At 37.9% G+C, this 15128-nt stretch overlaps 1 protein-coding gene across 7 annotated transcripts in view; it reads right to left on the bottom strand.

Annotated features, from left to right (window-relative positions):
- ripor2 (RHO family interacting cell polarization regulator 2) overlaps positions 1–15128 on the bottom strand; it is a 151771-nt gene that overhangs the window by 5818 nt on the left and 130825 nt on the right. For 5 of the 7 annotated variants that reach the window (XM_062980638.1, XM_062980640.1, XM_062980641.1 and 2 more), the window contains exons 13-20: positions 11990–12673; positions 9817–9998; positions 7278–7446; positions 6239–6374; positions 4744–4905; positions 4227–4385; positions 2779–2987; positions 608–691 (exon numbers count right to left, since the gene is read on the bottom strand). In XM_062980638.1, the coding sequence (XP_062836708.1) occupies positions 608–691; positions 2779–2987; positions 4227–4385; positions 4744–4905; positions 6239–6374; positions 7278–7446; positions 9817–9998; positions 11990–12673 (1785 nt within the window). Of the gene's footprint in view, positions 1–607; positions 692–2778; positions 2988–4226; positions 4386–4743; positions 4906–6238; positions 6375–7277; positions 7447–9816; positions 9999–11989; positions 12674–14212; positions 14360–15128 lie in introns of all 7 variants that reach the window. The other 2 variants (XM_062980643.1, XM_062980642.1) reach the window with 2 other exon arrangements.

Below are 15128 nucleotides of genomic sequence, written 5' to 3'. Positions count from 1 at the left end.
GAGAATAAAAGACAAAAGCTGGGACATATTGAATGGTGGCTTCATAGGGGAGCTGAACTGTGGTTAGCATTATGGGAAATGTCTTTCCTGGGAAATGAGAAGTCCAGATTGGGATCCCAGGAGGACCGGATTTGGACTTGGGATCCAAGGCACCTCACCCTTCCTCATACTTTATTTTGAAAGTGCAAAGCAACACTATAGCAGTGACTACAACTTATCTGAGTTTAGATATAGAAGGAAAAGCAGCTCTTGCCACTACAGCATATAGAACAGCCTCCCTTTTCTTCCTGTGTTTGCCACATGAAGAACATACTGGTGTTTTTTGCCCTGCTGTAAAAACACTGCTACATTCATTAAAGTTAAGTCCAAGTGCATCTCTTAATGTGATGAAAGTCTCATGCATAGTCCATCATTCCCATTCTGGGGATATTTTAAACTCCTGAATTACATTAAAAATGCCAGGCCACTTTTGTATAGTAATATAATATAGGATGGTAAAAGGCAAATGGGTTTCTTGTTGCTGTTTGCTCAAGAGGGGCTATTGAAAGTCGCGTTGCTGGTTAGTCTTTTGTTGGGCGTGGGAAAGTAAAGAAGCAGAGAGGTTTACCTGGAGGCATTTCAGAGCCAGGCAAGCTGCCTTCTGGAGGTGGAGGTTGGGCTGTGCAAGCGTTTCACAGTAATAAATTAAAGCCTGAAAGAAAAAGAGGGGATGTGAGGAGGAGATGATGATGGCAGCAGGAGCAACTATATTTCATCAAAAAGGTGGCTGAACAAGAGTACAGTAACTAAGCAATGTTATGCCCCTTCAGAGGTCTTCCAGACCTGAGAAAGTCACTACCTCATATTGTATTATGTATGTATATGAAAATATGGGTATTTGCTTTATCCAACCCTATCTATCAATCAGACACAGGTTGAGTCTTCCTTATCCAAAATGCTTAGGACCAGAAGGTATTTGCATTTCAGATTTGTTTCAGATTTTGGAATACCTATATTTTCATATACATACATAATAAAATATCTTGGAGATAGGACCCAAGTCTCAACATAACATTCATGTATGTTTCATATAGACAATGAAGGTTATTTATACATAATATTTTAATAATTTTGTTAATAAATCAACAGAAAGCACAAGGGGTAATATCTCAGCCACCCATGTGGACAATTTTGGATTTTGAAGTATTTCCAGATAATGGATGCTCAACCTGTATGTTCTTTTGAGCTCCATACAGAAAAGCAAAACACCAATATTATTGTTGGCAAGGGTTCTACTTAGGCTTCTAAGCACACATGCATAACTGTGTAGTAGCATCCAACCTGGCTCTCCAACGTAAACTTGGTATCAGCCACACCAAGAGAAAGAGGTCCATTCAGTTGGTTGAGATTTCCATCCCTCCCATCAATCAGCAAGGAGCAATAGAGAAGTGCACAAAGAGCCATGCTTCCTATTGCCACAGCCTCACTGCTTGGTTGGAGAGATGTGGAAACATTCTCCTTGTATCCCAGTCACCAGTAGAAGGACCCTTTTCTCTCAGAGCAGCAGATGCTGGTAAAGTAGGTTTGGTGGGGCAGTTATGATCACAACAATAGTGCCATGACTGTGAGTACACAAAGATTGTGAATGCAGATGAAGTTACAGTTGTGCACCTCAAGGTAGCACATCCATAAGTGCCACATTAAATTCCAGTCATTATTAATAAACAAATTGTTTAGATAAAGTTTTAAAAAACAACACAATGAACCAGGAGAAAAAACAAAAAAGTGAATCTGTCCAGTGGATTTCCCTCAATAGACAGATGAAACACTTGAAGCAGTGCCTCCTCACATGAAAGGAAAAGTTTATATGGGGAGAATCAACTGCATCATGAAATGCTGAAGGGTGAGACTCACGCCTGCAGTTTTTTTTACCAAGATGTTGAAATGCTCTCTTTCTATCATCATCATCATCATCATCTATTATTATTATTATTATTATTATTATTATTATTATTATTATTATTATTATTATTATTATTATTATTATTAAGGTAAAGGTTTTCCCCTGACATTAAGTGCAGTCGTGACCAACTCTGGGGGTTGGTGCTCATCTCCATTTCTAAGCCGAAGAGCCGGTGTTGTCCGTAGACACCTCCAAGATCATGTGGCCGGCATGACTGCATGGAGCGCCGTTACCTTCCTGCCAGATCTACTCACATTGGCATGTTTTTGAACTGCTAGGTTGGCAGGAGCTGGGGCTAACAGTGGGCGCTCGGTCCGCTCCCGGGATTTGAACCTGGGACCTTTCAGTCTGCAAGTTCAGCAGCTCAGCGCTTTAACACACTGCGCCACCACCAGGGGCCCCATTTATTATTATTATTATTATTATTATTATTATTATTATTATTATTATTATTATTATTATTATTATCATCTTTATTTATACCCTGCCTTTCTCCCCATGGGGACTCAAGGATGCTAACAATCCCATACTAGACAAATTTAAAGGTGCAATACAAAAGTTTTAAAAACTCCAATTAAATAGTAACAGTGTGGTAAAAACAAAATTTAAACCCAAGAAACACACTTAAAATGGACTTTAAAATGCATAGCCCCAATGCCACTCAGCCTCACCAAAGCATGCCCCATATCCTTCCACAAATGTCTGTTGGCAGAAGAGGGTCTTGATCTGCCTGCGAAGAACAGCAGGGATAGGACCATCCTGGTCTCCGTTGGAAGGGAGTTTCAAGGAAATCTAGCACCTCTGCCATTGTACATACAGTTCTTCCTCCCACCTACCTTTTCCCTGAATTGCTTGTCTTCTGCTGCTGCAGCTGACAGTATTGATACTACAGCCTCATGGATCTCTCTCTTGTTTTCAGTCAGAAGGAGCAGCGCCAAAGACTTTAGCACCTCCTGCTGCGGTGGAAGGCTGATGGAGGTTAAAGCGGCTTTATTCTGCAAGACCTTTTCATCTCTTAAGGACTGTAGAGTCTGAACCATTAGAGCTAAAAACAAACAAACAGACGTTTTAACAGTATGTCTTGTTCCACAAATTCACAGATTACCATTATTAATTCAAGACCTTTAAAAACATTTTGCATGCTGGCCTTGTAAAGTTTAGAAATGTTTCCTCAACCTGGTTCCTTCCAGATCTATTGAAATACAACTTGCATTATCCCAGCTAACACCTCACCTATGTTGGTAAGGGATAATGAGAGTTGCAGTCTAGTATACAAGGAGAGGGGTAAGTTGGGGAAGGATGGTCCAGAAAAACTGATGGATTGATATCACAGCTTCATGACTCTTTATCTGGTGTTGTTAAGCATTCTAGGTTTATGCTATCACCTGGAGCATACAATTATATTGGATTTACAACCAGAAATTCTGGATGGAGAAGGCCTAAAGCAGATGTGGGCAATCTGACATTCTCCAGGTGTTGCCACACTGCAATTCCCATCATCCCATAAATGATCTTGTTGACTAATTATGGGAACTGTAATCTAACAACATCAGGAGGACTATAAGCTGTCCAGGCCTAACTTGAAAGTCAATAGACAGGGGGAGAACTAGGACAAGGCAAAATGTATTGTTAAATGCATGTCAATACATTCTTTTTTCTTTGTCTAATAATATTGTTCCTTAAAAACAATCAATAAATAGCAACAACAATATAAAAATTAGCTATTTTGCTGACATTTTTGAAATTGATGCCTTGTTTTCTGCTTATGGTACACGTCCATGTACTGCATATTTTATATGTGTGGTTTGGGGTGTTTGTGAATTACTGTATTGTTATTATTATATTTATTATGTTTATTTATCTCTCCCAGAGGAGTCTCAAAGCAGCTTACATTAAAAGTATGACCACACAATTTAAAATATACAAACATGCAAACATTAAAACAGAATTAAACATAACAGTATTAAAAATTGTTAAAATCCATTAAAACATATTCAAAGTTAAAAACCACAGCACTCCCTGTATGATTTGCATGAGAATTAATGTCCACAAAATCCTTCAAGAACATGGGAGAGATGTCTATATGGCCTCCAGATTGTTCCCAGTAATGTGATCTATAAGCGTCATTTGGTCTAATTGTCACCTTATCTCATAGCAAATATTTTCATTGAACTGTAAATATTAAAGTAAACACAACCTTCCACCACTGTAGGCTAACCCCTTGCCCCAGTCTTCCTAAAAGAGTACAAGTAAGCTGTTTTAAGAATCATATTATCTTCCTTACCTTCTCTGGCAAGCTGAAGCAAATAATTCGCCAGATCACTAACATTTTTGTTGGCAAAATAGCTGTAATACTGAAAAACTGTTATGACTTCCAAGGACAGACTGGAGGAGAGGACAGGCTCGGTGCGGTCCACAATATGGGATACCAATGTTTTAAACACTGCGTATGAGAACATAAAAGAAGAAACTAGTTCTGAGTTTCCCATTATAAGAAAAGACTGTCAATTTCAATCTAACAAATATGATAGTCAATAAATGATTACCCAAACAAATGTTTGAGCCTCAAATGCACTTGATAAAATTGTCTTAGGGATATATTTTACACAGATACAAATATTTTAATATAAAAAAATCACTTAATAAATGCATGCAACTAATGATGAATACAATTTTTTCTGCACACATTTTTACCAATATCATCCATCCAACCCTGCAAGAATACAAGAAACCTGACTTGTATCCCCTCTATATTGAAATACACTCTACTGCTAAGATAGAAAAATGGTTGAGAACTGCACCTGTCTCTGCGAGTCCTGGGCACTCATCATTCACCGTTGTGCCAAAACTGGCATCGAGTTGTTTGATCATCTTGTCTGCAGAAGTGTGATACAGTCCAGACGAACTGGTACATTTATTCCAGAAGGAAAGCAGAGAGATCCTTTTCTGAAAATCTGGAATAGCTGGTGGAGGGAGAAGTCATGAAAGAGATGGACACTGCTTTCAGTATTAGGAAGAGAGATAAAACAGAGCAGTCTAAAAGGCTAAACACAGCTGGGCAGCATTTGCAAAACCAAAGGGAAAAAAACATGGAGACCAGTACTGAAGGAAGTTGGGCAGATGATGCCAATTCTGCCTGAGACTTGAAAAGAATTGCATTTGCTTGATAGAGTGGAAATTCAAACAGCAACACTAGATTTATTTTGTAGTTTTAAAAGTGTCAATAATTTAATTGCCATGAAAGTTAAATAATAAGTGTGAGAGGAAGAGATTCTGTCGTAGAAGAACCACCAGCTCTGCTGACATGCTAGTTTTCACCAGACAAGGCAGAAGGCAGGGAAAGGTGGCACAGAGAGATCTTCTAATTTACTTTGAGCCTGTTAATGTAACAGGAAAAGCATTGACAAGATTTGCAGTGCTTCCTCAACATTCAGTTCTGACAACCAATCTCCTATAGTCAGAATTAATATTAAGAATGAAGTCATTAAGGTTTTTCAGCCTCAAAAATAGATACTATATATCTATATATTTAGCAACCAAGTGGTCCAGGGACACAGGATGGCATTCACTGTTCCCCTCCCATTCTTGTCATTGTGATGGCCAGCAGGCATGACACGAGTCATATCTGTCGCTTGACGCCTGCGGTGACATTGACCAGAACAATGGGGTGATAGGAGGGGAAAGGAGGGGCCGATTTGGAGTGTGGTGGAAGCTCCTTCCTTGGAGGCTTTTAAACAGAAGCTGGATGCCCATCTGTCAGGAGTACTTTGATTATGCTTTTCCTGGACGGCAGGGAATTCGACTAGATGGCCCATGTGGTCTCTTCCAACTCTATGGTTCTGTTCCTCCTCACACCCTCTCCTGCCTTGTCCTGGCATCCCAGGAGATGTCACTCCAGGCGATGAGCGATGGTTGAAACCCATGTCCCTCCCACTGCCTGTTGTGACAATGAGAATGGGAGGGGGACATTAAGGGCGAATATTCAATAGGACTGAACCAGGTTTGGCACTGCTAAGTGGTTAGGAGGATGTCTTCCCACTTCCGCAGTGGCTGGAGGAGCTGGTGGTCAAACCCATCATGGGGCTGATTTGGAATTCCATACTCCAATTTAGCCCTGGGATCAAGTATCTGTGTACAGCTGCCCATAACTTGCTGGTGCTTTTAGTGTATTTAGGCCCTATTCAAACCGAGCATACTACTGAGTAAACCATTCACAGAACTATATTGCATTTTAAAAGGAATATATAAACATATATCCTTTGTTTTCACATACAAACTGACTGTGCCATTTCTTACCTTCAGTTATGGGCCTGAAATTCCCCATATTCTCATTGCTGAGCTCTGCTAGACTCTCAATCACTAGAATTTGCTGGGTCAGCTTGTCTAGGAGGTATCTTGTTAGAAATGGCGTTTTGTTGGAGAACACAATTTGCTAGTGACACAACCATGAAAGAACAAAATCAAATATATAAATTATACAAAACAAAAACTGGTTTCGTGTAAAATTATTTAAACATATTGTTTAAAATTATATTCAGGCTACGTATATAAAGTGTACAGTATGCCCTTCACATTTGTGAGTTTGAGTTTTGGGGATTTGATTATTCACAAGTTTGATGAGTATGTTCTCTCTAGAATTTTCAGTGTCCTCCAGCGCAATTCTATCGTCAGCTTCAAATGAATGTTAACAACTGAGTTGTGCTGGAGAACCTAACGATTGCTAAAGATAAATCATCTTAGGCATTTGTAGGATCTCCAGTTTTCAGGACTTAGAGATTAATAGAAAATGGTTGTCTCAAATTTAAAAAATCAGATTTGTTATTCATGTTTTTCCTACTTTTGAGAGGGTCTGCATTTAGATTTGGCTTCTATCTACAAACTATCCAATTAAGTATGCATATATAAAAACATATACAGTAGAGTCTCACTTATCCAACACTCGCTTATCCAACGTTCTGGATTATCCAATGCATTTTTGTAGTCAATGTTTTCAATATAACGTGATATTTTTGTGCTAATTTTGTAAATACAGTAATTACAACATAACATTACTACATATTGAACTACTTTTTCTGTCAAATTTGTTGTGTAACATGATGTTTTGGTGCTTAATTTGTAAAATCATAACCTATTTTGATGTTTAATAGGCTTTTTCTTAATCTCTCCTTATTACCCAACATATTCGCTTATCCAACGTTCTGCCAGCCCGTTTATGTTGGATAAGTGAGACTCTACTGTATTTCAAAATCCCCCAAAATCCAAAACACTTGGCCTTAAGCATTTTAGTTAAGGGATACTCAACCTATGTTTTTTAAAAGTGCAAGAAAGAAAGTACCTGTACCAGCTGTGTGCAATACTGTAAGTGCTTGACGATAGTGACATCCAGGCTTTCGTTCCCCGTGGTCAGCGGAAGAGGGCTTCCAGCCACACTGGTGCCAACTCCCGTGTCTTCTGTCAATGCTTCGCTGAGATGCCCTCTGGCTTCTGGGTGTTCTGACCTGTAACTGTTCATGCCAGGAGGTAAGTGAGTGGTTTGATTTTCTTTTTATGTCGTCTCAACAGGGCTAACGTTATGCAAAAGAGGAATTGTTGAAAGCACCGGCCTGTAACCAAACAGCCCCTGGTAGGCCAGGAACCTTTTAATGAATACATCATATCTCAAATTGGCAACAGCACAAGGCAGCGGGTGCCAAATAAATGTCCACATTAAAAGGATATATTGCTTCCACAGTGGCCTAGTTGTTTCTGTGAAACAATATCTCTTTTGTAAAAAGCTCTTGCTACGAATGCTTTGAAATCAGCCTTCCCTGGAACTAGTTTTCTTAAAAGAAGGGAACTTTTTTAGGAGTGGGAAAAGAGCCCTTCAAAAATAATTTAAGAACCTACCACCCTAGTCTGTTGACAACATGCTTTGTCAGATAGCTTCGTGAATTTAACTGAAATACAAATTTGTGGTTTTCAAGTTTCACAGCACTTTACTGGTACAAGATAAAGAGTCAGACAAGCAATTAAAAATGGGGAAACTAGTGGACAAGAAGACACAAAACTCAAACCAATATTTACCATTTATTTCAGCCAAAGTAAAATTAAAATCTCATTTTAATTTATTATTTTACTTCTAAAATTATTATTTCAGTGTTTTCCTAGTAAAATGAGCATTGCAGATCTTCTAAGCAGGAAAAATAAGAGCATCTTCAAATGAACTACTGTCTGGGAGATTTAAATCAATAGCAGGATAGTTATTGAGATTCACTATTGCAAAGTGAAGGTACAAAAAAGAATTCTGCTTTCATGAAGTTTGGCCCTGCAAGGATTAAAATCAATGGCTACAGGATATCAGATCAAACCTATAATGGCCATTTCATAATGATGAAAACCTATTCAGATGCAGTCTAGGATCAGATGAGAGATAGGTAAGTTTTGTAATGTCAAAATAATGCTCAATTACATTTGCTTTTATCATTTTTATGCTTTTACTCCTGGTGACGTAATTGGTTGATACTACAGTCAAGTTCTTTAAGTAGTTTGCTGTGTGGAAAGGCTCGACATAGTGTATGGATAGAGCACTTGGGGAGCAAGATACATATGAAAGAGAACATAGCTTACAAAAGGCAATGTCCCAGTGTCTCTATTAGATTGACTTGAGCGCTATATCAAAGCCCAGATGAGTTAAGAGGGATGCAGAAAGGCCAATGGAGGAGGCTTTCTTAGAATTGATCTTATATCAACTGCTTAGTACTCATCCTGATTAAAAACTCTGGTCATGAGCCAATATTTAAGTGCCCCCCCCCCACCAGTCTCTTAAAGATATTTCCCCAGAATCAAATAGCAAGACAGAGGATGGAACACATCTGGAGAGATGGAAGAGGGATCTCAAAAACTGTGTTTGTTGTTGGTCTATTTTGGATGTTAAGTCACCGATCCAGATATTAGAAGCATACAGTAGCTGGGAAGCTATCTTAGCATTAAAAACTTGTACACCTATAAAGAAAAAGGGTCTTTGGACCATAATAAAATGTTGTTGTTGTTGTTGTTGTTGTTACTGTTGTTTGATACTACATATAACCAACCGGGCTATCTTTATTTATTTATTTATTTATTTATTTGTTACAATACTTATATTATATACTGTAATATTTATTTATTACAATACTTAATCTTCCTCATTATCAGTACCCTTTGTGGTGTAGTTTGGTTCCTAAAACTGCCATTGCCTCTGGGTTTTTTAAACACAGGATTAATGGTGGCTGTTAATGTGTGGATGCATGATCAGATGATCTTCGCTCCACACAGGAGCATGAATGCATTGAGACTTTCTTTCTTTCTTTCTTTCTTTCTTTCTTTCTTTCTTTCTTTCTTTCTTTCTTTTCTTTTCTTTTCTTTTCTTTTCTTTTCTTTTCTTTTCTTTTCTTTTTTTTGAAATGATATACAGTACTGAAAATGAATGTGGGGTGAGGAAAGGTGCTGAGTTGACTGAGAGATTTTGTACACATTCACAAGCCGGGCTCTGTAATCCCCTCAAATTCCCTACAGGAAGAAGGCAAGAGGAGAAGAAACAACAAAAGAGTGGACCATACATCAAAAGTATGGTATATGTGTATAATTTAGATTAGTCAAAAAAGCAGGACATTGGAAAAATGGGTTTTTGAAAAGTGTGAAATACCTGCATTAGCCATGAAGTGTCAAAACAAAAATCATGAATGTCTTAATTCTTCTTAATACATTGCTACAAAACGGTTTTATTTCTGACGTTTTAAAAAACAGATGGCAATGACCATGTTGGCTGGGATATTCTGGCAATTGTAGTCCAAAAATAACTTTTTCAAACTTTAAGTTTGAATTAAGAAGGAAACACACATTATGAACATACTTACCTGTGTTTCTCAACGTCATTATCTGAAAACACAGAGTCAGTGCCTCGCCCCCCATCGCACAGCTCTTCAGTACCACCATCGTCTTCAAAGTCAGAGGTGTTGAGGAAGTCAAAGCTTTCCAGGGCACTCTCAACAGTTAGACTTAAACTGGATGACCTACTGTGATTTACTGCCAATCTACACTGCAAGGACAAAGGCAAAAAAGGATATGAGAAACAAAAATAGCTTTTCATCTTTCTATGTAATGATGGAACCTAATCTATGATCCTAGAAAATTTTGAGGGTTGTAGTCATTGTCTGAGATCCTTCTTAACACAGGTAGACATAAAACATCAATCATGGTGCTCACATGAAAGTGCAGGAGGGAAAGGTGTAACTCCAAGAGGGCTTGGAAGAGAAAGGATCTCAAAATAATAGACATGCTCATATGGAAGAATATGGTCCTTCACAGCTTTAAATATCATTAACAGGATTTTAATTGTGTCTGGAAACAAACCAGCAGCTGTTTCAACAAAAGAGTTGTGTGATTGCTGTAACCTATTCCAGTTAACAATCTGACTGCAGTTCTTTTAAAAAGCTGAAATTTTAGAACATTCTTCAAAGGCATCCCCATGTACAGCAGGATACAGTGATCCAAATGGGATGTATCTAATCTGTGTGTCAACATGGCCACAACTGGCACTTCTAGTAAAGGGCACAGTTGGCACACAAGCCTTAACTCTGTAAAGGCACTCCTGGTCAATTCTGAGACCTGAGATTCCAAGCTTGGGGTTGAAACCAGGAATATGTCTGGGCTGCAAACCTGAGCCATCCAGTTCAGGCTGAATTCCTATTCCCTGACTTGTCTTTCATCTTCCATGGGGATTGTTGAGAGCTGCAGTCAACATCTGTAGCCATGTGAAATGGTTCAGGTCTAACTTACCTATCTGACCGCATCACCTCTTACCAACCTGCCCTATCAGTAACATATTCCAGAGAGACCCTTCTCTCATTGCCATCACAAATATGGTTGGCGGCAACGAGAGAGCGGGCCTTCTCGGTAGTCGCCTTGGCCCTTTGGAACTCTCTTCCAACCGAGATTAAAATTGCTCTTTCCCTGTTATCTTTCAAGAACTAGTTGAAGACCTGTCCAAGCAAGGTTTTGATGAATGAATTCAATTGCTATTGACAGCAAGGTCGATTTACATTGAGCTTAGTGAAATATAGTACTTAATTTATGAGTCTCCACAATAATTGCAATTGGTTTAAAATGTTTTTAATGCTTAATATTTATTCCTATCTTATTTCTGGATGTTTTTATGCTTAGCATGATTTTTGTCTTATATTTTATGTCAAATGTGCTTTGATTTGTATTTTATTAAGTTGTGAGCTGTTTTGGGTCCCGTTAAGGAGAAAAGCAGGATATAAATAAATTATTATTATTTTATTATGACACAGCAAACAAGATAGATATGCTGGATTTTGAATAATTATAATAATGATATGAAATCTATTATTATTATTATTATTATTATTATTATTATTATTATTATTAATTATTATTATTTCTGGATTCAATTTAGTTCCTAGTCCCAAATAGAGTAGATCTAATGAATCAATAAGAATTACATTAATTTAGATTTACTAATCAGAAGTTCATTCAATGTATCTTTTCCAGTTTAAACTAAGCAGCGGAATTTAGATCATTATTGTTCTAATTTAACAAGGAATTTAGCTCCTGGAAGGATGCAGACTGTGCTTCGTACCACAGGATAAAATAATTTGTAGCTTTGTATTTATTTTTTAAAATAATAAGCATATCAGCTTTTTTGGAAAAAAGCAAAGGAAAGTTGCAGATGTAAAAGAAATGAGATACTTGGTTAGGGAAAGTTAGATTCCAAATTAGTACAGATTTGTAGTCCAGCCCTCAAACTACTATATCATGCTAGCTCTGTCTATATAACAGAGCCAGACACAGTCTTCCCCAACAATTAGCAAATTCAGATATGAGGCTTGAGGCTTTTAAAAACTCTTCCACATGTTGTATTCTTTTATTTTTATCAAAGTATTGTGTTGTTTGATGGAGTTTTAGGATCTCGGCAAATAAAAAATAGTATAGAAAAGCAACAACAACAAATGTTATTATTATACACATTTAAGGTTTTTTTGGTTTTTTTACCTGAGCTGAACTTACTTTTAGGATTTCATCAAGGTGTGTTATTTCTTGGTCCAAATCTTGGAATTCTTTGAATTGATCTTTATGAGGCTCCAGTGCAAGAATAAGTCCCTGAAATGCTTCTTCTAGGCTTCCATCTACACAGGATTTATAGCCTTCGGATTCGCCACTTATGGATCCTTCACAACGCAGCTTCTCAGGTGTCATTGGGACTTCTCCTGAATTAAGTCTTTTAACCAGCTGCTTGGTAATGTTGCCTTCAAAGGTATCCAGTTCCACTGGCTTCAGCTCTGATAACTCATCTGTTTCCTGAAGAAGTGACACTGGGGCGTTATTATCTAAGAACAGGGTGCTGCTCCTTGAATGCGGAGACTTTTGGCAAACTTCAGAATCTATACTTGAAGACTTCTTTTCATCATCAGCTAGAAAATGCTCTTGTGATTTTAAGTCTTTGGATTCAGGTGTAGAGTCTACAGATGAGCTTGTACTGATATTGTCCATAATGTGAGTTTTGGATAACTTTTGAGCATTGTGTTCTGGGGGTGTGACAGTAATTTCAGGATTAGAATTATCTATGGCAGTAGAAGAGCCTACTGAAGTGGACGACAAAGTGCAGTCTCCATTGGGGATGTCACTGAAGCTGTAAGACAGTGGCCTTTTCTCATTTTCTGTTGCTCCAAAGACATCATCAGCTAAATTTGACTGCAAATATAATTTTCAAAAACCTGTTAAAAGATAGAAAGCACGGGACCTTCCCACACAGCACTAGAAAATAATATTGGCCAGTATTCTGCATTAGGCTGCTTACTTAAATATAAGGAATAGTTACCTATATTTACTAATATATAACTGTTGTATTTTCATGATATCTATATTGTCACAATTTCTTCAATTTGTGCTCAGCAAACTAGACATCACAGCAATTCCTCAACATGTACGTTCTCTCCAGGAATCTCTAGGTTCTCCAGGGTGAACTCCTATGGTCAACTTCCACTGGCTAGGTTGGAAGACCTAGAGATTTTTTGAGATAATACTTCTCCAAGAATCTATAGGTCCACCACTGTGATTCTATGGTCACCTTCCAGCAGAAGTCAACTACATAGTCATGCTGAGACATTTGTAGCACAGATGAATGATGTCTCAGTCAGGCCAGCAAGTCAAGTTGGGCCAGGAGCGGTCACTTAGTTAAATATATTTAACAAAGTAGTTGATGTATAAGACTGATTATATTTTTTCAGTAGCTACTAATAGAAAATGGAATAAAGAGTTTGTTAACTTCTTCAAAGGCAATTCCTTATAGAACTGTGAAAAACTACCCTTACTGTGCTATTTTAAAAAAGAAATAAAAAGGTAAGTGTTAGTTAAAAAGTTACTAAAGAACACAACAAACAGGAAAGTCCAGAAGTGATCAAAAATCAATAATGGCAAGCTCTAAATTTGACTTCCTCAATCTGGTGGCCTCTAAATGTTTTGTATTCCAATATATCAGAGGACACAAAGTCAGGGAAGGTTGTGCTAAATTTGAACTAAAGTTCTGTAAGTGTTCACTGCATATTCATTTAACACCATGCACAAATCAGAGTAGGGAAAAGTCTTAATATTTTGCTGACCAGGTTTTATCTACTGAAAGATAATTGTAAGGAACTGAGTGCGCATTAGAGAGTGATCATATAATGTGACCTTGATAAATATATGAGGTAGGTGTTAAAAGGTCTTCTGCCTATTTTTTTCTCAGCATCTTTAAGACATATATTTAGAGTTTTAACCAAAACATCATGAAAAAAATGAGCAATGTTGAATCCCACTGCAATGTGTGGGGTTTAAGTGTGAAATTTAATTTTAGTTTGTATATAATTTATTAGCATCCTGACATTCTATAGACAGATCTATTCTGAGACTCTTAATTTCTCCATTGATACAGATCACCTGTAACATATTTACATAACATCACTTCATATTGAAGTAGTATTTAGAAAAAATTTTCAAAAAGATTTTTATTTGCTGTTGAAAGCATTTGTTCATGGAAGTTTTATTATGGCTACCAATAATGCCAAATTAAGCCTACTGCAATTTCTTCAATGTGTGGTCAGCAAACTAGACATCACAGCAATTCCACAACATGCAGTCAGCCAACTAAATATATCTCAACGGGAAGTACCAGATTCAGGGCATGCATGGAAATAAAGGAATGCTTGAGAAATGCAATGAGATTGCTTATCACAAAGAGAACCAAAAACTCACATAGTTTTCTAGCCCTGCTCTAGGCCTTAATCTGAGGGATGGTAGGTCACTAAAGGAGCGACTGCGACGCAGCTTGTCAAAAAAAGTGTCCTGAAGAGCATCTAAAATGGAAAACTGGAGCTTGTCTTGTGGAGGATGACGCCATTTCTTCAACAGTTAAGGCAAAAAGGGGGCAATTAGTTGACTACACCAACTTTTAAATGTGACTGGATAGTAGAGAGATAAAAGGGAGTTTGGGATATTAGGACTCTTGAGGACCAAACCATGCTGCAGGTCCATGAAGGGAAGTAGATTGACCCCAAAAGATGCTTTATCAAACAGAAGGAAACAAAAGAAACAAGCAACCTGTGGACATCAAAATCATCACCCGTCATCATTGGCTGAGCTAGGTAGTGCTGATGGCAGTACAACAGCATCTGGAGGGTTGCAAATTGTCCACCCTCAGTTTATATGATTAAATATATGAATTTCTATCTATTAGCATTTTAATGGGATAGTCCTTTCTGTACTCAGTATTTTTAGGTACTCAGATGTATCAACCACATAGAAGATATTTTAAAAATTATATTGATTGTCTGCTACCAAGCACAATTCAAAGTGCTGGCTTAACCTATAAAGCCCTAAATGGTTCTGGATGTATCTCTTTCTATGAACCATCTTGGACGTTAAGATCTTCTGTGAAGGCCCTGCTCTCGGCCTTGCCACCTTTGCAGGCACGACTGGTGGTGATGGGAGATAGGGCCTTCTCAGTGGTGGCCCCTAGGCTGTGGAACTCCCTACCCAGTGAAATCAGATCAGCTCCCCCCCCCTCCTGTCCTCCAGAAAGAAGCTGAAAACATGGATGTGGGATCAAGCTTTCCAACAATAACTTTCAGTGCAATAAGTGTTTACGAAAAAGTGCAATGACAATTGGAAC

This window comes from Anolis carolinensis, chromosome 4 (assembly GCF_035594765.1).
Source record: "Anolis carolinensis isolate JA03-04 chromosome 4, rAnoCar3.1.pri, whole genome shotgun sequence".
Classification (NCBI taxonomy): domain Eukaryota; kingdom Metazoa; phylum Chordata; class Lepidosauria; order Squamata; family Dactyloidae; genus Anolis; species Anolis carolinensis.
The sequence above is the reverse complement of the archived record's forward strand: the minus strand, read 5'-3'. Positions and strand labels throughout refer to the sequence as shown.